The following is a 24,615-nucleotide window of genomic DNA, read 5'->3' as shown; positions in this document are numbered from 1 at the left end:
TAAGAAGGTTAATGGCACTCAGAAGAAGTAACTGGCCTTTATCAAGGCTAAGGACAGGATTTTTTTGGACAACCTTAACTTTTTGGATGATTACCCTTGGATTTAGTGAATTATGGTCATCTGCTTTCCATCAGTCAAAGAAGAGGCAAAAATGGGGGAACATCTGTCAGGTTTATAAACTTTCTACAAAGCAGTTGTGCATGTAGGGTAATCATTTTCAACAATTTTACAAAACCCGCCACAAATTACTCCAAATGATATTCCAACAGTTAATCTAAGACAGTGTCCTATAATTGTTTTACCTGATAATTAACTTTAATTCTGACACTGACTGATGAATTCATGAGTAATGATTATAAAACAAAGGTTAATCGTTAAAGACTTCCATAACCGTCTCCATAGTTATGTAAACTGAAACTTGAATAGTTAAAAAAAATGATACTATTTTGTACACTTTTGTTTGATTAATTCTCTCTCGCCCTCCCCATCCCACCTGCTAAATGATTCAGCTGAAATAGTAGCAATCTTTGCTCTTGATAACTCAGGTACAAGGTGCATCAATGGTGGTGCGATCCTGTTTCACATAATAATACTAATAATAATAATAAAAATAAATATGATGATGATAATAATAATGATAGTGATAGTACATGTGCCAGTGAATGACATTGCACTTTTTTCACCATACGTATATTCATCAGCGATATTACAATTTCAGGATTGAAGATCGGAGGTTAATGGAACTATATAGTAAATGGCCATTCCAAGGTTAAAGATGAAAGTTGACCAGTTTGACTACCTGTAAAAAGAACAGATTAAGTAATTTGTTGCTTTAGAGGGAGTGGTCTTCTGCTGATATCAGTGAAAAAAATCAGGAACAAAACAGTTCAAATTTTGTATTACAAGAAAAGAAGAAGAAAAAGAAAAAATTTGTGATTTATTTAGTTTTTCCATATGTCACATTGACAAGCACACACATATATATATTTGAATTTTAACATGTATGCAGTTCAGTTGTGTACGTCGGAATACGTCAAAACTCTTATTTTTTTGTGTACCCGAAAAATTTGTAGCTATTGCTCCCCGAGGCAGAAAAAAAACTAAAAACTTATATAGCACCTACGAGCGCCTTTGTTTTACATTTATTCGCTGACATTGTGGGATGCATAAGAAGCAGCTGAGTACACAGTTTGCCCTACTTTATCACATCGTTGATAACGCTAATGTAATTTCTGTATCCTTGAAGCCATATTGAAGCAATCGACTTGATGCATCTCAAATGGAGCTGACTACGAAAAAGTATTCATGAGATGGAATTTTAAGAACCGAAATCATGCAATTCCTTCTTCTTTATTTCTTCCCTTCATCAGACCTGAAATTTTGAGGGCAGCGATAAATTTGAGGATGACAATAGGTTCTTTGGAATTTTGTTTCAGTATTTAAAAAGATAAAAAATCATCAATATTTATATCATTTTTGAAGCCATTAATCATAGCTTTGAATAGAAGCTTTTATGTAGTTGATTTGTTGAATTTATGAAGTTCTCTCTTTTTTTATAAATTGTTAAAACACTGAGATTTTTCAAGTTGGATTCCAGAGTCATTCATTTTATTATTGCAAGGTACTAGAGGGCTGCTTGCAAAAATAACATATATGCTTTTACTTCCTTTAAGATGTCACAATTTTTTGCACAAAATTATTTCACTGTTTCTGATAACATTCATGTGGTACCATAATATATCTGGTGGCTAACCGGAAATATATATGAATGATCATCTTGAGCAAGCGTTTCTATCAGCGATGACAACCCAACTATAAATCACAGGTAGCATTGCTGTTACACATTTCAAAATCAAAATACGTCCAGTGACTTTTTGATAACCGACCAAAATGCAGCTGCTTTTGGTGCCTTGAAAAGAGTGTATTTAGTCTTAGATTAGAAAAGATTTACCTTTGTCAGGTTATTGTAAGAAAGAGAGACAATCACTAATTCTAAAAGTAACATGAATTTTACTCAAACCTGCTTGACCAGATGAAGGCCATTTTGGACTTTCATTTAACGTGAGGTTATATTCAGGATAACTTTCATGTTAAATTTTATGAATAATGAGTTGTATCTTGTGTATTTATCATTAAGTAGAAAAATATGGAAATTCTATTTTTACATCTGTAGAAGTTTATGATATTTCTGTCTTCATTATATAATATATATGTGTATATATATATATATATTATTTTATATGTGTATATATATATGTATATTAAACACACACACACATATATATATATATATATATATATATATATATATACAGTATGTATCACACTAATTTCAATTTAACTGATGCTGCCATGATTGGATAACGTTTTGAAGGAATGTGGTTTTTATATATTTATTTATTTTATTTTTTGGTGATTCTTACCAGCTGCTTTTTACCTTGTACGTTGCTACTATTACACGTACTAAACAGTGCTGTAGTACCAATGTGTCGATCGCCTGGGTGTATATTTCTCATCTTTCTGATTCGTCTCGTTTGGAGAGAAGAATGTCCTTCGTATTCCATCATAATTCACACATCTACAATTCTCAGATGCAGAGGAGTTAAAAAGAAAACAGAAAGGGAAAAAGATATATACACGTCGACTTCAAAACCGTAAAGATTCAAGGTGGTGACAGACATGTACTGTCCCATACTTTTCCTTGCGTATTAGATCAGACGCCATTTGCGACTGCAAACCCTTTCAGTGGCCTAAGATAATATGCTGAAAGAGGGTATGAAAACAGAGCGCAGACAGCCCCGAAGTGAGTGCATTTTATTTTGGTTTACGATGGCCAGTGTATAAAGTTCTAATTGTGTAAACAGTCTATAATGTAATTTAGGCATCTAGGCAGTGCAAGTAATGTTTACTGTGACTTAGAGGGAATGTCATCGTCAGAAAGAGAATTAGGTGTGGAAAATATATATATATATGGGAATTTTCAAAATTATACATATATTATCAAGAGCAAGATATATATATCTATATCATAGCTTATTGGGATTTCTAGGACTTTCCTGCAGTTACAGTGTATGCTATAATGTGCAGCAGATCTTTCAATATGTTTTATTCTCAAAGTGAAAGCTATAGCTCAATTAAGTTAAAGGATCAATGAAGAAGAAAAAATTGACCTGCTCGGTGACCAACCACTTCCGAACTAGCATGTTCTAGTCAGACCTGAGGAAAGGAATAGGGGGGTTCAAAAGGGGGTGCAATCCCTGGGCTGGGGGTCAGTTAGGGGGGTGTCTGGGAGAACTTGGAGGGATCCAGGAATATATGATATGAGATATGAGAATAAGTACTTTTTTTTCATTTTCATAATATACGTAAACAAACGTGAAGCATTTAAAGAGGAGGTACAGTGACATGTTCATTGGGGTCTGACCTATAACCCTGGATGCCTCTGTTTATGGTCAGTGAATACAATTCTTTGGACTTTGATTGATTCTGTTGTGATGACCATCCAGCGACCATTCTTAGTACTCAAAGGAGTTTTTGTGCATATTTGCAATAGGAAGATTTTATTGTAGCTTTCCTTGGCTGTATCTTTTTCCATGGATATATTCTTTCACTATGACCATATGTGGTTTATAAAGTTATATTTCTGTGACTTCATTCGACCTTTTTTTTAATCTTTTTTCTTTTCACAAGTGATGTGCTATAGTTTGGTATGGCTGCTGCATAGAGTGTATGTGGTCGTGTTAAGTCTCATGTCAGAAGACTATATCTGCTTATGTGTTAATTTATCACGCTCTTCCTGCTAGTCTAAGTTGCAAACATAATTAATCCCATAAATAATGGAAGTGCCAGACAAAAAATTTCTGACAGATGTTGTTGTAGGAATAAAAGGCCTTTTCTTTCTTTCTTTGTTTTTTCCCCCCAATGTGTTTTTGTGTAATGTGATGGTGATATATATGCATCAATAACATCATTGCAAGTGCGAGAGCTTGTACAAACATTACCGCTCTTCCTTTTGTCTCAGTTTAAAGCAACTTATTGAGTTATTCGATAGTTTGGCATCACCCGCCAAGTTTTCCTCAAGACATGATTGTCATTGGTTGTAATCCCAGACAACAGCAATAGCTTTTTTTTTTCTTCTACACAGCAAATAAACTTAATTACTTAAACCAATCATTAAATGTTCATCATGCCTCAAAACTTGAAAATTGCTCAAATTTATTTAAAATTTTTCAATTGTTATGAATTTTTTTAATCATTCTCAGAAGTTATCGTTTAATTAGATGATTAAATGAATGGGGAAAGCTTAGCATTGAAATACATATTGAAGTAACCATTTCTTGACTTTCTAGCATATTTGGGAGCAGTAAAATGCTGATAACGATTCAAGGTTTTCAGCTTGTTTTTCAACCTCATGGTTGTACCATGTAGCACTCAAGCCATCCTGATCACTTCTTCTTTGAATTTACTTGAAAGATGGAAACGAGATTGGATAAAGAGAGAGAAATGAATTGCTCGCCGTTCTGCTTTAAGGTGAACGTGATCAAGGCCGGTGTCTCCGTACAATGATATATATGTCAAAGAATATATACTCAGCGGTAACTGTGGCATTGATATGTAATAGACTCCTACATGATGTACTTTGTATTAGGCCTTGGGGTATGCCAAGTATGTTGATGAGACGGTATAAATTTATCAGAGAATTTGTTTTGAAATGTTCTAAACTTATACAAATCACTTTCTATAGGTGTCATAATCTATGCACATGGGTTGTCACACTGGGCCAAACTATACACATTCTTGTACTCTTGTTACAAGGAATGTATTATGTGGTACACATCTGATAACGATTGAGACTAGGATGGTATTCCATTGGAAAACAGCTCTTCCCCTCATTCTTATCTACCCCCCACTTCCCCCCCCCCCTCTGTACCCCCTACACGGCCAGTAAGATCCTCAATTTAACATCCAACTATCATCATAATCTATGTGGTAGAGAAGAAATACCTCTGATTAAAGACTTGAACAAGTCTAAAATAGACAATGGATAGCCACTGGTAGTGGAGGTTTCTAAGGGTTAACTAAGTCAGTTTGTACTTTTGTAATTATATTGATATAAACAGCTATTGACATAGGTCAAACCAATATTCCAAGTTACTTAAAACTATTATTATAATCTATATTAAAAGTGATGGTTACTGTCATCCTTACCACAGGGGAGTGAAAACTTGATAAATTAATTTTGTCATCACATAATAGCAGCACTGACATCATCCATTGGACCAAATCATCTCAGCTAATATTCCGACCTTGACTTTTAGAGTTTGATGTCATGCAACAGATCAAGAGTTTGCTATGCTGTCTCTATTGAGTTTTTAATACTTGGTATTAAGCAATCACAGCACCATGAAGGAAGGAGTGGGCAATGGAATCTTTTCCTTATCCAGATAGATCATCCCCAATCCCTTCCCCTTACCTCATATGGTAACAAAAACTTATTAAGTGATAGCCGATTTTGCAAGAACCATAAGTCTGGGTAAATCCGTTTAAAAAATAATCACCCAAAAATCAACCATTTGCTCCAGAGCAGGTGCACAGCAAATGTATAGAGTACAATAAATTGTTGATAAATGGTACAAATTGCCAAAATGATTACTTGATTTTTATTTTCCTTTTGTTTTGAAAGGACCAGGGGAAGGGAGCATAATTGCTTTGTGCCTTGCCCCCTCTTCTCTGCCCCACCCTCTCCCTTCCCACCTCAAAAACGATTTGTTACTTCCACTTCCAATATCCCAGATTTTCTAATGCTGTTGCTATCACTCACTGCATGTTGGTAAACACCTCTATAATATTTAGATATTCATGTTTGGTTTTATTCATTCTTCACTGTTCCTCCCACATTGCTAAATTACAGAATTATGTAATTTATACAACCAAAAGAAATAAGTTGCTCAGTATTTTTTGCTATATATTTATTACCATGCACATATACAATACAGACCCTTTTCCCCCCATAACATAACATGTACTCATAATCATAAACCTTCATAATCAGTAACCTTCAGTTACTTCTTAGTTCTCGCTGACAGATATGGTAATGAGGTGAATAATCCATGCATGCAAACATGTGACTCTGAACATATAATGGTGACCTAACAGTCTTGTCAACGATTCAATACTTTGAAGCTAAAGCATGCAGAGAACCACCATTTTGCTTGACAATTAAGCTGGATATTAGACTTGATTCTTCAAGATCATTTAAAATTGAAATTTGGTCAGTTGAGTTTGTAGTTCTGAGGTTCCTCAGGGTACTGATTATTGTCCTAAATATGGTAGCAGTCTATCAAAACTTGGCCGCAGTCCAAGTTGGTGTTACTAACCAAAAATCACTATTTATAGAGTGATATATATATTTTTTTTTCTCCATTTTTGATAAATTTATATACCAGTTACTCCCTCTGCAGTATTATTACTTATTTGAGAAAATGGTGACAAAATGGTTTTGTCAACACTCTCAAGCTGAAGATTGTTGAAATATACTGAATATTTAAACGATTCTTCAAGATCATTTCAAATGAAAATTTGATACAAATACCAATTAAATTGGTCCGATTAGATTGATATGAATCTTTAATGATAATTTGATATGCATTGAAGTTAGGATTATCATGGCAAGGGGTAAATCTTAAGGATCAATGCAAAGAAGTAATTTAAACGGAATATTTAAACATCTATGTGGCAAAACAACTGTAAAAAGTATTCGAAAAATGCAAGACCACAAATTGAAATTCTACAGTATAGCAGCAATTTTAATAAACTGACAGTGCTATTTGTGTTGAAATTTGCAATACTTTTTAACATGTAAATCTTGTGCAACATATGCACCTTTACTAATCAAACTTGCCAATATGGAATAAAATGTCAATAATATTATCAAAAGCTTTATACAGCAATTTCATTTTTGGAGTGTAATTAAAACTAGTAATATATGTTATTGAAATGTATATGTAACAAATTTTACAAATAATTTTAAATCTTTCATTACTCCCCAATGCTAAATGCAAATTTGTGAAATCTAAGAAATGTCTGTCAGTTTGGGCTATTTCAGTTTGATAATAAATATGATCTACTCAGTTGGTTTACTGTGTTTAAATTGCTGGAAGCTATGTACCAAACGCTGTGAACTGCAGAGAACTTCCAGGCCTTTTGTATTTCATACTAAAGTGATAAACGTGATGGCCCCTTCAACCACATAATCTCTAATTGTGGTCCAAACCAGGCCTAGAATTTCACAATTTTTAGCATCTTGCTAAAGAATGTGAGTGCTTACAAAATCTACTGCTTAAAGTCCCTGGCAATATCCCATACTGCAGCACACATCAGCTACATTATAGGCTAGTGAGAGTACCCCAATGATATTTGTAATATCTTTGATAATATACAGCAATACAGGAATTTTGCCTTGTACAAAAATTATGTGATTTTTTTAGTGGTGATTATTACCTAATTTTTTATCATGTGTTATTTGCTCAGTATCTACTGGCAACAATAAAAAATGCAAACTGCAATTTTAACAACTGGCAAATGGTGCAATCCACTAGCATTTAGCCATTAAATAGCCTGAATTTTGATACCTGCAATCATATAGACCTGTCTTATAACTACATCACTTTAAAACTAGAGGTACCTTTAGGATTTGTGCAATGTAGCTAATTTATATTGTACTTTTGTGGACTAAAGTCACAATTTTCCAACCGTAAAGAAGAGTCTGTTCTACATAACTATCATGTACTGTATGTATGACACCATCAGACTGTGACAATTTCAGTGAAAATTTCGGTTCTAAATTTACGATGTTTACCCCAAGAATCATGCTGGCTGCATGCTTCCCAGTGACCAAACTCTGTAGCCTATATGATTGCAAATTTAAACATTGATATAAATCTTGGTATGTATATACCTACTGTGTATACACCAAAAAATCAGTGTATTACAATGAAAAACTATATATGCACAAACGAGATTAGTGTATTTTTCAACAAATTCAGTGATTTAATTTAGTTGTTACCACTTGTTTGAAGCACAGGTAGTGGGAAATCTCTAAGTGTGGCCGAGGAGTATATTTTATGGGGCCTGTGAGAAGGCTTTTATAAATTATACTAATGCTGCCTTGTGAACATTTGCCTATTGTTTAAAGGAAGATATGAAATATGTGTATGTTTGATTTTGCATATAAAGGATACTTCAAAAATCTGTGACCACGTAGTCATGGTGATTGTGTCATGTATGACCTGTTTGTAACTAGGGAGAAATTTTCCTCTATGTTAAATTGTTTAATGCCTGAAATGTAAAGAATGTAGAAAACAACAAACAGTGGCACAAACAAAATTAAAATGTTTGCTGACTTAGATATTAAATTAGCATGAATCAATACTAAAGTTAAAGTATTTCATCTCTCTCAAAAGTAGAGTAAAGGTTGCCATGAGTCTGTGAATGGGGCAAAATCTTCTGCAATGTATGAGATCTAAAGTACTTTCTTAGAAAATTTCAATTTGTGAGGATGCTTCAAAATTTAAAAAAAAAAAAAACAGAATCAGAGTCTGTACTTTATAATGAAATTGAATGCAGACGTTATCCGGCTCATTAGGCTGTTGACATTTTGAGAAATTTTCATAGCTTACAAGTCTATTGAATTTTCGTGACAGGTTCAGTATCCCTGACCCCCTAATGTGTGTTTACTTGACCAAGTTTGCCTCTCGGTGGTTGAGAGATTTGATTACGACAAGCTGTAGCTTAGAAAATTGTATCTTTTACGGAATCCATTTAGGCCGAGATTCATTCTAAGAGTGGAGCTTTGAAAGAAAATCAATTTTTCCTTCTTAGGAAGATAAAAGAAAAAAAACTGCAAATTTCATGATCGATGGAAGAGTATAAAGCAGAATGTAGTGATTAGAAAAAAAATTTGGGTTCTTACTTTTATATTAGTTGTGAAACAGGGGACACTTCTTTGTCAAGTGGAAATCACTCCATGCAACTAATGAAAGAGGACATATGAAAATGTGGCATTTGATGCTTAGCGGAGAAGCAGCTTGTTTACCTTTTGTTTCATTTTCTGTCTGTATTTATTTCACTGAAAAATTGTCAAATTGTTTGTTAATTAAGTCTTGTAAATAGGGTTTAGGGTTTGCGGAACACAGATGATGTTTTGGGAAAATTTCTAGCCTAAGGGGGTGAGTTAAATGGCCCCAAACAAATATTTTCCTCCTCCCCCCCCCAAAAAAAACAATGTCAGAAAAAAAATTATTGAGAAAATATTTTTTGCCTGCCCCCTAGAAGGAAGTCAAATAATGCTGATGTCTAGTTTGATGACATTTGTAAATAAACATGCAGGCTCTGTTTATTATTTAAGGAACATTTTTCCCCTATTATGACATCTCAAATAGGCTGTAAATGGTTCCACGCTTTCCCAACTTCCTCCTCTTCTGAAGACTATTGATTCTCCATAGATTGACAAGCTTACTAGTCAATTGAGCCTCAAAGTGTTCATGCGCATTTCGCTCTCCATTCTGTGATACATAAAACTGGTAATGGCTTTCTGATGCTATTGTCCTATGAAGTTCACGCCTGAATTACAAACACCTATAAAGGAAGGTGCAAACTAGAGCAATGGCCTAAAGACAAATCAATAATTATACAAAAACCACGTTTCTGACTTGTCTCATCAAGAGGCAATTATTTTTACTTTGAAACCAAAATTACTTGGTGAATTAAGCTACTTATATAAATCTTTCCTTTTCCGCATAAATTGTGCAGAAAAGTGTTTAAGAGACTTTGGAATGGAAAAATGCTTCAGATTTCGTGAGAGATTATCTTCCCAATAGTGCAAAACCTTCTAGTATTCCTCACAGAAGTGGCAACGGTTACCATGGTATTGCGTAAGAAGATATTATAGATTTGGCTTCTGGGCAAAATAATCAAATATGAGACTACCAAATTTGAAATAAATGAGATAGCATGAAAACTAGCGAGCAATTCACATATAGAATGTTATTACACAATGGTAGCCATTTTGTCAATATTGCCTTGGTAGATATGATCTCAGTCAAGACTGAACTGTCACAGGAAATTAGCAGTGATCAAAAGGATGTATAAACATGGTGTATGATTAGTGAACGAATTGAATGGAAGTGTTCAATATTGGGGTACAATGCTCGGATTGATAATTGCATATAATGTTAATAATCGATAATTTGATAGAAGCATCGATATACAGTAGGCAATAGTTGTAATTGATGTGCATAATCCTAAACCTCGATCCTCTCTTAATTTTCTTATATACTACAGAAAGTTAATTGTGAGAGGGCCCGGTTATGGGTCCGGTTTAATACCACAATTAAGTCAAACATCCATTGATTAATCACCCGTGAACTTTTTATCAGAGAGACACTTTCAAGTGGGGTCAAGTTTCGCACAGAACCAGTTTGGTCATTTTAGGTACTTTTGCAAGATGCCCCATTCCAAACACTTGAAACCAAGGTAACGGTATTGTGATATTTCTTGACCCAAACTGAAGTATATTCCTTAGTTCCATCGGCTAAATTGTTGAAGGGATAGTCCAACTAACAACTAATAATATGAACTTGATATGTTAATGAGAAAGTCAAGCCCATATCCAGGATTTCATCCTAGGTGGATGGGGCGGATTTAATTTATTGACCTGTCAACGAGAACGCTTTGCGCTATCTGTGTGGACGCTATACTGGATATGGTGGAACTATAGAGGCTTCAGAGTTTTAAATTTAACCAATCGGCCGAGATTTTAGCCATGTAAAACGATATAAAAATGTTCAAAAGACTGCACACATGATTAGCCTAATATTGAGTTGTTGGGTAGAAATTATTCAAGTAGGTAATCGCTCACCGACTACAGTTTAGTGGTTTGCATACCTTTTCGATAGGGTGAATCTGTGTAGGCTGCTGGCGTAGAGAGCATGTTAAAAGCATGGGTAACAAAAGGCTTAAATATACCGCTATGCCTATGAAATCTATGAACTCCCCGCTAATGGTCCCCCATTTTCTCTCTCTATCTTTTTCCCCTCCCCCCTCCTGCTTCCCTTTTCTCTCTATTCTATGTTCTTTCTCTTTTCTTTCTCTCACTTTCCCCCCCTGGCTACGCGCTTGGAGGAAGTCACTAAACTCTTAGCTGATAACCCTGTGTGCTCTGTTCTCAAACTACTAACAGTACATAAATGTATTATTCACACTTTGTCTACAGAAGCGTATATGTATTACTTTATAATTGGATGATTAATTTTTTTCAGTAAAATTTAGAATTTGGATAAACTTTATAAAAAATCAAAAATGTTATAGCGATGGGGTTTTGACAATTGGGTTCAGTTTTTTGCCCCCCCCCCCCCTTTCACTACTGGTTATGCCACTGAATCCAGTGTGAATTGTAACTGTTAAATAATCCCCATATCTGTTTAGAACAGAAATATATTAGAGGAGACGAGCTTGATATTAAAGCTTGGAAGGTTCTTTAGCTTTAGTCAGCAGAACATAGATTGTTCTTTTCAACCATATCAAGAACATGATATGACAAAAATTTGTTTCTTTTAATTATACCCATGCATCTGCTTAATATTTCATCTTTGCTTTTATTTCTTTTCTTGTTTTCTACAGATGACATGATGTAACCTCTCTTTGGTGCCTTCGACAGGTGTGGCCATTTTGTTTATCTTCGCAAACTGTACGGGCTAGAAACGTCTACAATATTTTGTCAGAACGTCAGCCAATTTTTCAATCGAGACTGCTCGATGACGCCACACTCGAGTGTCATTAATTGAGAGTTTTTGACCTACTTTTGGAGATCTAGATTTGTAGCATATTGCCCAAACCCACTGACAATTAACACTGAGAGAGAGAGGAGGAGGAGGTGGAGCCTTGTTGAAACTCCAGCAGAGAGAGGCAGCCGACCAGCTGCGCTAAGTTCTTCATGTGTAAGTTGCACCCGTTTTGTAGGAGATTATATGCAAGCCAGTGAATCTGTCGAGGAATAATATATTTGATTTATCACATTACATAGTGCCCTGCAGTATGTCCCATTGCTATCTAAATTCAAAGATATATTGCACTTTTTTGTGTGCAGAATGTTATATGGGCTATACTTTCATATATCTCTATGGGCCAAAATGAAAATTTGGCTTCTCACATTGCTACACAAAATGCAAACTAGGTACACCAAATTAATTCCCTGACCATCCCTGACGGAGGCTTGGCATAACTGTCAATATTGAGTCATAAGGTTTTATTAATATCGGTGATGTCGATCATAAGGACCACACAGTGTGCACATGTAACCTCTTTGACCTACGCATGTTAATCTCTACATACAGTATAAACTTGTACTACTGGTAGTTTTGTGTGAGGCTAAAGGGCCTACCTTTTTACCTTCTCACAAATATAGATCTCATTATCATTTGTATGTTGGATATAATATATATTGAATAGGATTTGTGAGTCCAGCCACCACTTCACACATTCAATTACGTATCTAGGCATATACCACAACTGGGGAACAATTATCTGCGTATTTCCCTAAGTCGAAATGTGAAATATTGCATACATGGGCACATGAATAGCAACTCCTGCATATGTACACTCTGCAAGTATATTCCTCGCCCCCCCCCCCCGCCCCAAACTGGTAATTAGATTTTAATCATGAAATGTCTAACCGTTCGTGGACAAAAAGAAAAACACACGGTTGAACTATAAACATTGAAAATGGTCTAGATCACTGTTTTGAGTCGTTTTCTCGCAGACAATATGTCTCCTGGCCTTTTATATGATTCTATGAAATTAAAAAGAGACGCGGCATATCTGTATTGAAGAACTGACTATGGAGAGGATGTTTTCATGATCCAATAAAAATGCATTTGTTAGCAATTTAGTTTATTATTCCTTAGAAACTGAAGAGACATCCTAATATCCTGTAAGTATTAGTATTCGGCGATTAGACTCCGCAGCTTTCTGGATCAAGATAGACATCTGACTTGTAAATCTTTTGGTGAAGACAGAGAAACGATAATAAAAGCGAACGTGCTCTGGCAAAAACAAGGTTTAGTCGGAAAGTACTTCTCGTTGTTTTAAAAAATGATAAATTGTTTAGATCTCTGAAATAAAATCAGCTATAATTAGCTGAAGCTGCATCATGTCATAGGGTGGGGGGGGGGGGTGGGGAGGGGGATTGGGTTTTTCTTTTCTATTTGTACATTCTAAATCATGGAATCCAACATTCTATGATCATAGTCTCCGAAGTTGAAAATTCATCATCGTGTAAGTTTGTCTTATCAGAAATTTAGTTTAATTCTTCCTTCCCCGATTAGAGACGTTTATTTTAGCAAGGAAAATTGATGGTTGCTATGTGTGGTGAGCTGTCTGCTTTTGTTCGTTCCTCGAGATCCTGTTATACGATGACAGGTTCAATGTTTAGTGGTACTGATCTGATGAAATATGTTTCAACAACGACGGTTTTCACTTTCAAAAGAAAGTTTTTGCTATTCCTCTCTCGTTTCTGATAAAATAGAGTGACAAACACTCTTGAAGATTTAGTGTTTTGCTCTTGGCTATTTAAGCACTTCAATCTTCCTGCAAATTTGTGGAAGCAATTTATTCCAAGAGACTCCAAAGTCTCAGATGAAGAGACCATCATGTCCCAGCCTCTCAGAGAGATCCCTTTTGTAATTCTTGGTAAGCTTTCTCAAGTCCGTATTCATCCTAATTGCTTCGTCTAAATTGTCTTTGATAAACCAAAGAGTAAGGTTTCCTAATCCTCCATTTTGCTTTATCTTTAAGTATTTTATTTTTTATTTTCAGAGATAAATAAAAAGGAATATCTTTGTTAAGATTGTCAGGTATCTTTATACTAAGTTGAGTAGTTTTTAAACCTTGGTTAATATCGTTTGGTTTCCAGTCCTTAAAAACTGCATCATTAAAATGAAATTTCAGATGAACGAAAGCTATATATAGCAATTGAATGCTTGTGACTTGGATTTGTATGTAGGAGAACAGGACAATGCCTCACCTACGAAGACTGCTAGAATAGTATACCAAGACATGCGTATACATTGGAGAACTGAATCTGTTAATCTGTGTCCCCAACCACACATTTCCCTTCTCCTCTCCCTGCAAAATCAAACTGATAAATTAGTGTTACATTCTACGATACACTCACTGATCAAGTCACCGTAATTTTGCTAGTTGAAAAAGAAAAAAAATTCCCACTAAGCTATTTTACAAGTTGGGCTAACACTGGGGTTCCTGTTGAGAAAACTTATACCAAACTCCAACTGAGTGCCAGCTAATAAAGGTCTGCTTGACCCTAGAGAGCTGGACACTTTTTATAATATCTGTGAGCTTGTCCAGCAGTATCTATACTTTTCCATAGTGTCCCACAAAACAAGCACAATTGCACACAACTTTAGACCTACAATTTCACAATTGTTTCAGCGACTTGCAAAATTTGTGGTGAAAAATGTACTGGCTAAAGCCAAGTTCGCCTTGTCATTTTCTTGAATTACCACACGAATCAGTTTACTGCACAAGCTTTTGAGAGCAGCCCAATAATATTTTCTGATAATACTCTGTAACACAGGGCTATATGTAAGGTACAGTATATATGGAATCTAGCCTATTCTTTGGCTGACCATTGTGAACCCACTTACCATGTGTTTATGTATTTAATGTCTTCTGGCAGAAAATGCATTACCTTTTTTCACTGGCAAATGGCAAAAATCTACAAGCATGTAGCCAGTAAATAGCCCAGATTTCAAAACCTTCATGTATTTGTGAATAAGCCCACATTTCTTCCCATGGGTGCGAATTATATTTAAAGTTTAAAGCCATATGTGCACATCTGCGCAATTGTCGAGATCTTCCTCTGAACGGTATATACATATATATTAGAACTAGTTCACAGTTCAAACACAGGGCAGAACTGTATTAGAAACATGGATATCTATCCACCTTTAGAAACATGGATATACTATCCACAGAAACATGGATACACTATCCACAGTTGAGTGCACAATTCCCTAATTCATCTTCAGAAGATTTCATTCTTTATATATTTGTTTTTTTTGCACAATAATACAAAATATATGACCATTTACCTAGATCATAAAGTATAAATACAACATAGCTGTGAGAGGAAGTGTTCTAGGAAGCCTTCGGGCTTAACAAAGAAGCATTAGGAAAAGAAGAAGTTAAAGCGAAAAATTTGCACCAAATCAAACAGTAGGATATTTACACGACTTTCAATACACTCATAAGTTTCATAGCTTTTATTATGAGTCTATCGGAATCAGGTTAAGTAATTTGACACAACTCAACAACATGAGGGTCTTTTCTTAATGAAGTGAAATCAAATTCAAAAAAACTTAATTATAACAGAAGTATATGTATAACTGCTGCTCATACATAAGTTGCTCTAATTTTACTGTATATTACCTGGTTATTTCATTAATTTTATATATTTCTCTATGTTATATTAATTTATTATCTATTACATAATATTACATTAACAACACATGTTACAACTCTTTGTACTAAAGTTTTATTTCATGCATGCATTACCATTCTGTTCTCTGGCATGAAAGAAAAAACTGTAAAGTGTGTATTCTGACAATTACTGAATTTATTCATGAGCTCAGCTTTAAATTCCCTCTCGGTTGCATGACAAACCCTGGCCAAGTCCTTGAATCTCTCCCTCGGGGGACATAATAAGGACGCTATGAATCAACTCCTCACCGAGTATAAACGTGGCAAGATTTTATAATTTGAATAGATCAGGAAGGAAATGACGATGATTATTCTCTTTTTCAAATCGACCAAACTTGTTTGAATTGGAAACAACTGGAACTGCAAGTCCTCTGTTCTAGTTAATCATGCGCCTGTCAGACCTGAACATTGTTAGAATTTTCTCATTTTCTTGCTCGTTGATGACAAACTTGTCTTAGTTTTTCATGCAGTGCAACTCTGTTAATATTATCTGGTCGGTGATTTAATGTTCCTTCCATCACAATCTCATCCTTTTTAGAACATTCCTCCCGTGCAAAATTATTATTATCGTTTTAGGCCAAATATGTATTATTAAAATTCCCTTCTAGTTTTACCATCTTCTCATAACTTGAACATCCGCACTGATTATTTGTTAACAACAAAGAGCTTTCCAAGATATGAGAGCTGAATGAATCTAAGGAATCCAATCATGACAGATTTAACCTTAAGTGAAGAAAGCACAAACAGACGAAAATAACATTTGCAACTTTGATGTATGAAACAAAGCAAAACCTATGGGTTAATTACTTGAAACCAAAGCACAGTCGATGTTGGCAGAAGATGGAAACATTGCAACCTGTGGACCTGGTAAGAAGAATTAATTTCATTCTTGCACATATCTGATCAAGCTGATTGGAAAGGTTTCTCCAATTTGGGGTTTTCCTTTCCTCGTTTTTATTTTTACAGGTACATGGTATATATATATATGTATCGAATGTGTAGGTTTTCTGTGTTTATTTCTATATGGATATATGTATTGTCTATAAGTCTCCATACTAAAGTAACTGGTGGCCACCAGATATAAAAGCAACTTCCATTATCTCCTCTTATGTAGAGCCTTCTTCTTCTTCAGCCGTTGTCGATCCACTGCTGGATGAAGGCCTCAACATGATATCTCCAACTCTCTCTCTCCCTTGCATGTGTGTACCAATTCAGGTTTCATTCCAGAATTTCTGTATTTCATCTCTCCATCTCTTTCTTTGCCTGCCTCTGTTCCTTTTCCCGTCAAGCGGTGTCCATACAGTGGTTAGCGTGCTCCATCTTCCATCTCCCCTACTAGTGACATGGCCGGCCCATGTCCATTTACGATGTTTGATTACTTCCATTATATCCTGTACCTTTGTCTGTTCCCTTATCCACTTATTGGTTTTGTGATCTTTGTATGTTATGGTTAGCATACTCCTCTCCATGTTATGTTGTGCGGCTGCTAACTTTCTTTCCATTTTAATTGTTAGTGTCCATGTTTCTGATACATATGTCATTGATGGGAGAATGCATTGGTCATACACTTTCCTAATGGTAGATTGCCCTACACTTTGTGAAATGTTTCACACGGAGGAGAATGTGATGGATTTCTTGTGCAATCCACAAGGAATTGATATGTTTAAGCTTAAAATATTAACTATTTTGCTCATTGTGTTTGTATCGTTCCGGGGGGGGGGGGGGGGGAGGGGGTCTGATGCTGTCATGTCCCTGCTGTTTAAGATTAGGTTGCATGAGAGACTCATCAGGTGTTTGATAGCTATTTTCGTCTTTTCCTATCACAGAGAGAGGGATGGAAAGGAAATAAGTATGGTAATGGTTTGGAAACATTTGCATATATGTGCCATTACACCTGACAACTGTTATTAATTGTGTGGGAAGTGCATGTAGAAGTAAACAAGTGTATCTCTAGACGCAAACAATCTGCTCTTTCTTAGGTATCATCCGGTGGCTGTCAGTAGTGGATTGATAAAGTTACTGACAGAATGTCATAAACACAGTAACAGGTTCATTTGTATTCTTAACATCACCACATACTATTACCTGCATATATGCTGTGATTCAGTTGTGGATTAAGTGAAATTATACTAACACAATCGTGTATCACACAACTGTTGCCTAGTGGCATCTTCTGCCACATACACATATAGGAAAATAACACAGGACTTAATTAAGTCAACCATTTTTTATGAGTGACTTTGCTTGAATTTCCCGTCTAACCTTGCATCGTCAAGGACGATGTCAGCAAGTTTCCTGATTTCTAAAGTTTGAAGAGATTGTAGGCAATTTTTACGTCAGTTTAGATTTAGATAAGTTTCTTGTTAAACTTACCTATAATAATCATGACTTTGCTGCTCTACATACGTGTGTGGTTTGGACTGTGAGATGGATGTTTGTGACGTTTCAACCAGTATTTATGCATTCTGTTATAAAGACTCACACACAGATCATGATGGTCTAAATTAACTCTTTCACTTTTAACAGACATTAATTGATGATCTGAAAGGTTAAAGAAATGCATATAATAGTTTTCAGTGTTATAAAACAGTTTTCTACACAATCTATAAAAAAAAAAATTTTAAAAAGGGAAGCAAATTTGTCAAATTTATTCACTGCATGTACACAGCAAAGTTGAAATTCTCCTTCAATCGGATCATGGCAGCCAATCAACCGATTAGAATGTCACAGACCTGATCAGACAGCTAAACAGTAGGATTTAATAGGCCAATTATACAACAATATCATTAGACATAAAATGGCCAATTACCAAGCTGACAGCTGTGTGATATGTGATATGTATCTTAATCTGCATGTGATATCAATGGATGTACCTATATATATACATAGACATATTATCTATTATATATGTTTTTTATGCAGAAGGGTGGGGGGGGGTGGAGGGAGGGAGGGAGATATACCTACAAGACTGACTAGATGTACAGTGTTGTATACCCCTTTCATTCACTATAATACTTGATATGCAGTTGTTTGCTAACACTATAGCTCTACTGCTTCAAGAAATAGGATACTACTATTAAAGTGCATTGTACTTATCTCCTTAGAGACCGCTCCACTTATTAACCACGCTGAGAGATGATTAAAATTCTTACAATCTGGCATAAGACAAATTGATGTTTTTCGACTCAAGCAAACATTGTAACCATGGTGATAGCATTCCAAATATGTAAAAATTGCCCTTTTTGCAATAATTTCTCTGACAATTAAACCGACTGCTAGCTTCAGGCCACGTTATAATTTAATCAGAAATACAGCTGAGTATTGTTTATCATGGAATAGTTGACCTCAATTCTTTTCTTTTTTTATTTGTGCTTAAAGTAGCCATGGGTTCTTTCACTAAATTTGTAAAACCCTTATAACTTAACACTAAATCCGCTTGTGTTTGACCGAAGTTAAACAGAGTATTAATTCATCGGGATTGTCACAAAGTATTTGTTGCATTGATTCAGTAAATGACTGCATAATACTGTCAACAATAACAACTTCAGGACAATATGCAAATTACCACCATCACAATACCTTTAAACTTTAAACAAGCTTGGTCATGTCACTAGGCAATGGTTAATTATCCTCCATTTATCATTCCGGTGTAATTATTCTGGGTTTTAAAGTAATCTTGACAGCACAGTCCGGCCGGAATTCCAAAAAGCTGCGATTGAGATATGACAAGGTATTCGTATGATATCTTGTCAACAGATGTAGTTTAATAACCTACCAATCTATCAATGTGAAACTGTGCTCATTTATACCTAATGTGAGACAGTCCGCACAAACATAATCAGATGCTTTAAGACAGCGACTGTCACGATGAATAGATCTGCCACATGCCTTTGTCTCGGTTAGATGGAAGTCAGAAAGACCCCAGGTCTCAAAGTGACAATACTTTCGCTCCAATAACCGTAATCGAGTTAAACAATGCTAGCAGCTTCTGTCTCTTTTTGTCTCCATGACATCTTCTTTCAACAAAACTGAAATTCAGCAGTAGAAGTGAAGACATTTATCCATGGCTTTGACTTTTTTCCTATTCTCTTGCAATATTGAATTTTGATTGATGAATTTAAAAGCAGGCAAATTTTTAAATTCTTGTGATGGTGATTTCCTAAAGCACAAACAGAGACACTTTTTCATATTATTTTACTGTATTTCCAGATAGGATATTCTCAGTATATTGGAATTTTTTTGTTCTCATTTTGATAAAATAACTGTTTTGTTTTTTCTTTTGAAAAATAAACTTGATTCTATTCTGTGCGATACAGATTGTCTCCACTATGTGTCTCGTACCTCATATCTGCCGAAATTTATCTGTACTATTTATCAAGAGATGAATGAATCAACCTTTGGAATTTGAAGCTTCAATATCGGGGACAGAGTTTGTTGCTCCGGGGTATTTTGGCAATGATACAGATATCAGGCTACTTGAATTACAGTATCTAATTAGTCCGTTGTAAAAAGGAGATTTACCCGGAGCTGGTGGGGATCTGATAAGCAGTAAGAACTTGATGTAAAAATTCGGGAAAAGCGTAATTGCAAAGAACTAATACCTGATTCCATAAGTGTGTCACGTTTGGCCTTGAGGCCAAGCAAGTAATTTACCTCAGTTGTTTAATTTAGACCTGTTTCTGTATGAAATATTTAATCAAGTTCTAAGATTACAATCATTCAAAGATGAATTGTTTCTTGCTTTATACTTCATGATGTTTAAAAAAGAAAGCAGATTTCTCAAATCTATTCTAATATATTAGAAATACCTTCGAAGGATTTTCACATTTATCCGTTACTTCACAACTGTACATACACGAGAGCTCTTCGTCAAGGTTTCGATGGTCATAAATGTTTATTTCCTGTAACATAACAAAACTGCAAAAACTTTCATGGATGTTATGCGTATTGCAAAGCAAATGTTCAACATTCTGTCGTGTTTAATACGCCGTAAATGCTACGAGACACTTCCAACGGTTCGACATTTCTTCTCGAGAAAGAAGACGCAACTGGTGGCGGCCGTCAGTCTTTATTAAATAATTGCAATTTTCATTTACAGAAGAATGATTTAAAATTCAATTCAATTTAAAAAAAAAATTCAATTTAAAAGTAACTAGTCCTTTAAATACATATTTCTCTTCCGTCTACCCCTACCTATCCCTTCCCCACCCCTCACCCCCTCAAGTAGAAAGTCATGCAGATTTTTGCCTTCCTTATTTCTCAACAGATGATTCATTCTTGTAATCTCTGCAAGTGCGACTAATTGTCATATATTGATGTTAGTGCTACCGTCAGCTTTGTGTTTTCTTAGTTTCTCTCTCACTCTCTCTCACACATTTAAGGCAAACATAAAAAAGCAAATAATAAAATTTTGAGGCAAATCTATTCTCCAAAAATAGCAAAGATGAAGGACTTGGAGTGTCTTGAAATGCAAGAGCCTCTCTACTTGACTTTTTCATAACACATTTAAAAACTCTTTGAATGGGGTTCATCAAGTACCTTAGAAAATGAAAGAAAACTGACATAAACAGGAACAAAAGGTTTCTGAAAAACTAATTATGTTTTTTTTATTTCTTGCTTTTTTTGTTTGTTTCTTATTTCCTTCAAGTACTTCCTGTGTTGGATTCTTGTCTTTTTTCTTTGTTCTTTGTTTTGCTTAATATTTTGTTGAGAACCGAGAACATTCTTAAAACGTGATAAGATCTTTTGTAGTACAATTGTTTGACCAAGCAGTTATGAATGATATGTAGTCCTGGTAACAGAGATATATGCACAGGTCGGCATCCAACATTGTACCATCCAAGAGCAGTGTGTGACAGGATTGGTGTTGTATTTCGATCGCCAAACATGCTCATTAAACTATGAATAAAAAGTGACATTGATGGTTTATTGGCAGTACACTCATCACAATGTGAGACAGTCTTGCTATACGAAGGATGTGTAGTGTTCTCCAAACACGGCTCCTGGGGGTGGGGGGGTCATGGGATCCTGTCCTAGAAACATAGCATAGAATTTAAGACGTCAAATTGAGCTTTCTGAGGCATATACTATCTATGATTAATATTTCGTAACTAGGTCTGATTGCAAAATTGTGCTAAGAAATACTCTTGAATTTTTGTGTGAATATTAAAAGGGCGTGTATACCGAATACTCCTTGGATTTGTCCCTCAGTGCTTCCTCCTCAATCGACTGACTCGGGGCAATACCCAACATGCACCCCGTCCTCCTTAGGTCATGACACTGGTCAAAATCAATTTGAAAACTCTACATGAAGTGTCTAAAACATGCCTTACAGTAATATGTTCACTCAGATCAAATCTCAACATGCACTAATACATTTATCAATCGTTTTACAAAATATTAGGGTAAGTGAGTTGCAAGCTGTGTATAACTGTAACATGAAACCAATCATTTTACCATTTATGAGAAAAGAATCGCTCAATATTTTACTCTGTTAGCATTCATTGAAGTCTTTCCACCCATCGATGTTTTAATTAAATTCAGACAACCTGCTCACTGACAAACTTTACCAACTCAAGGCAACAATAGTTCATACATGTTTCATATCTTGAAGTTGCAAAAAAGAGATTTTCAACAGCAAAATGTAGTGCTGTTGCTATAGTAACCTGAGCCTACTTTACTACTGCATGAAACACATTACCATATATAAGGACCATTATTAATCAGGGAACCTTCTGTGAGGTATAAATACATATCACTTATATATGTATTCCTGCATTCTACGCTTGAAAGATAACCAGCTTCATTACTATGCACTCAATTGTATTTTTTGGTAACATCAGAAAGTTACCTTCTGGAGTCAGAGGTGCATACTATCTATCTATCTGTCTGTCTATCTATCTGTATGTATGTCCGTTTATCTATCAATCTATCTATTTATAGTAAGTTGTAGTAAATTGCAAACCTCATAGATATTTTATATTATAACACCTATGTATGTCTATATAAATATTATATATATCTTATACATAGATATACTCATATATGTACACACACATAAGTATGTATTATAAAATATCTATGAGATTTGAGCAGTTTACTCCTTGGAGCAATCAAGCATAAAGTTGCGTCACGTTGTAGCCATGGTAACAGCAACAATGCACAAAGGAGACGTGCATAATTTAAAGGATATTAATAATTTCATGATTCTGACGTTAATGCCATTCGAATCACAAGATGACAAAGTTGACAGCTATGCAAAACTAAACTGAATCATCAGGCAGATAGGTGACCTGAAAAGATGATCGACTTATTCACACTATCAAATTATTCCGCTCGTACTAGCTGTGATGAATTATGCCACAAAATTTGAAGGTTCATGTATTAATGGCTCAAAGCTCATTACATGCAGTTTGTGGGACACAAATGCTTCTAAGGTAGGAGTGATCAAATATTGGTGATGACAAACAAGCTCTAAGATTAAAAAAAAGGATCCAGTTTTAAATTTTGTGTGAATATAACACAGCTGAGCTTGGTCAGAATAATGCAAAGGCCATCCCGATGTTGAAATACAGCTTTAAGATTGATAAACAATTTAATCATGTCAAAGAAATTTCCGCCAGCAAGCTTTTTGTGATTCCTCGGGACAGATACGAAGAACTTCTATCCTCACATTAACAGTGACATTCAAAATAATCATGTTTATTCTTTACCACAATCCTTTAACACACACCCACCCACCTTCTTTAGCAGTGATATCATTACCCTGACCATTACCCCCTACATAATATGTGGAACAGATGCTCTTAAGAGTCAGTATTTTAAGCACATCCTGTGCATTGTATTTAGCATGTACATTCTATTTGAATGGAAATGACTCGAAAAATACTTTGAATTAACCTTTATTACATTTTTTTTTTGGGGGGGGGTAACTGAGTTGGAGTAACACCCCAAATGATGAAAACAATTATTTTCTCTATGTGCTATTAATTTGTTTCACATCTTAAATTTTTTATGTTTTTCAGAAGCAGTAGTTATGCATACAGTGGCTCTATCAATTATGAATTCCACAACAGCTATACCACCAGTCGTGCCTGGAGACGATAGCCCCAAGGACCCCCCCAACCCGAGAAACGATAGTAGTGCCATCACCGTCGCTGCCCCTGCAGCCAGCCTTATACTGGTGTTAGTCGCTATTGTTGTCTGGTTCTTCCTTGTAAGATTACAGTAAGTCAATTCAAAGGCTGATGCAGTACTTTTAAATGAAGCCGGGAAGTCTGTTAGTGTTCAATACTATAAATACAGTAATATACACCCTTCATTCATATATATCGAGCAGGTAGCCTGGGTTTGAATCCCTGTGGAGGCTGGATGTTTTTACATATACATATATATATTTTACATTTACACACAAACTCACACACACATATATATATAAATATATATATATATATTTATATATGATGATTGTTGTCTGATGATTGCTCAACGTGTGAAACTCTGAGTAACAACTCATGTGTTCCATTAGTCTCAATTATTCCCAATATATATATATATATATAATGTGTTTGCATATAAAGCGGGAGGCCCAGGTATGAATCCCTGTTTTTCACTGTTCTGGATTTTCCAACTCATTGCCATTTCATATCTACATATATTTATGGGTAGAAAGCTGAATGGATTGTGGCAGTTCATGTCTGGGAATAGTCCAATTTAAATTTTCAGATCTGGATGCATGAAGCCGGAAAGTAATTTGAGAGAGTAATATTTGTTCCTGTATGAAAAAAACCAATCTTACCTTTGATCAACCAGTGGATTTATAGAACCACAACATTTTGGGTTGCTGTGTTGGATCATTGCACTTTCAATAATGGAACATACCAATGTCTAATCAGTGACAACCATAATTTTGCCCTTTCAAATGTCATTTATAATTTCTAAGGTCAAATTGCTGTTTTATAATTTACATATAAATTTTACATGAAAAAGCTGGATTTCTTCTTGAAATCCTTTCCCTGCCACTTTTTCACTGAGGTTGCATCAGATAAAATTTTAAGTTTA

The 24,615-nt window shown here is 35.1% G+C and overlaps 1 protein-coding gene across 14 annotated transcripts in view; it reads left to right on the top strand.

Moving 5' to 3' along the window:
• The window catches only part of LOC139978921 (uncharacterized), a 65,913-nt gene that overhangs the window by 37,112 nt on the left and 4,186 nt on the right, over positions 1 to 24,615 (top strand). For 7 of the 14 annotated variants that reach the window (XM_071989493.1, XM_071989489.1, XM_071989487.1 and 4 more), the window contains 2 exons: positions 11,680 to 11,996; positions 23,580 to 23,781. In XM_071989493.1, the coding sequence (XP_071845594.1) occupies positions 23,591 to 23,781 (191 nt within the window). In that variant the 5' untranslated portion in view covers positions 11,680 to 11,996; positions 23,580 to 23,590. Of the gene's footprint in view, positions 1 to 2,645; positions 2,804 to 11,679; positions 11,997 to 23,579; positions 23,782 to 24,615 lie in introns of those variants that run through there. The other 7 variants (XM_071989499.1, XM_071989497.1, XM_071989496.1 and 4 more) reach the window with 3 other exon arrangements.

The sequence above is a fragment of the Apostichopus japonicus genome, chromosome 13, assembly GCF_037975245.1.
Source record: "Apostichopus japonicus isolate 1M-3 chromosome 13, ASM3797524v1, whole genome shotgun sequence".
Lineage (NCBI taxonomy): Eukaryota > Metazoa > Echinodermata > Holothuroidea > Aspidochirotida > Stichopodidae > Apostichopus > Apostichopus japonicus.
This window is presented reverse-complemented; position numbering and strand designations above follow the sequence as displayed.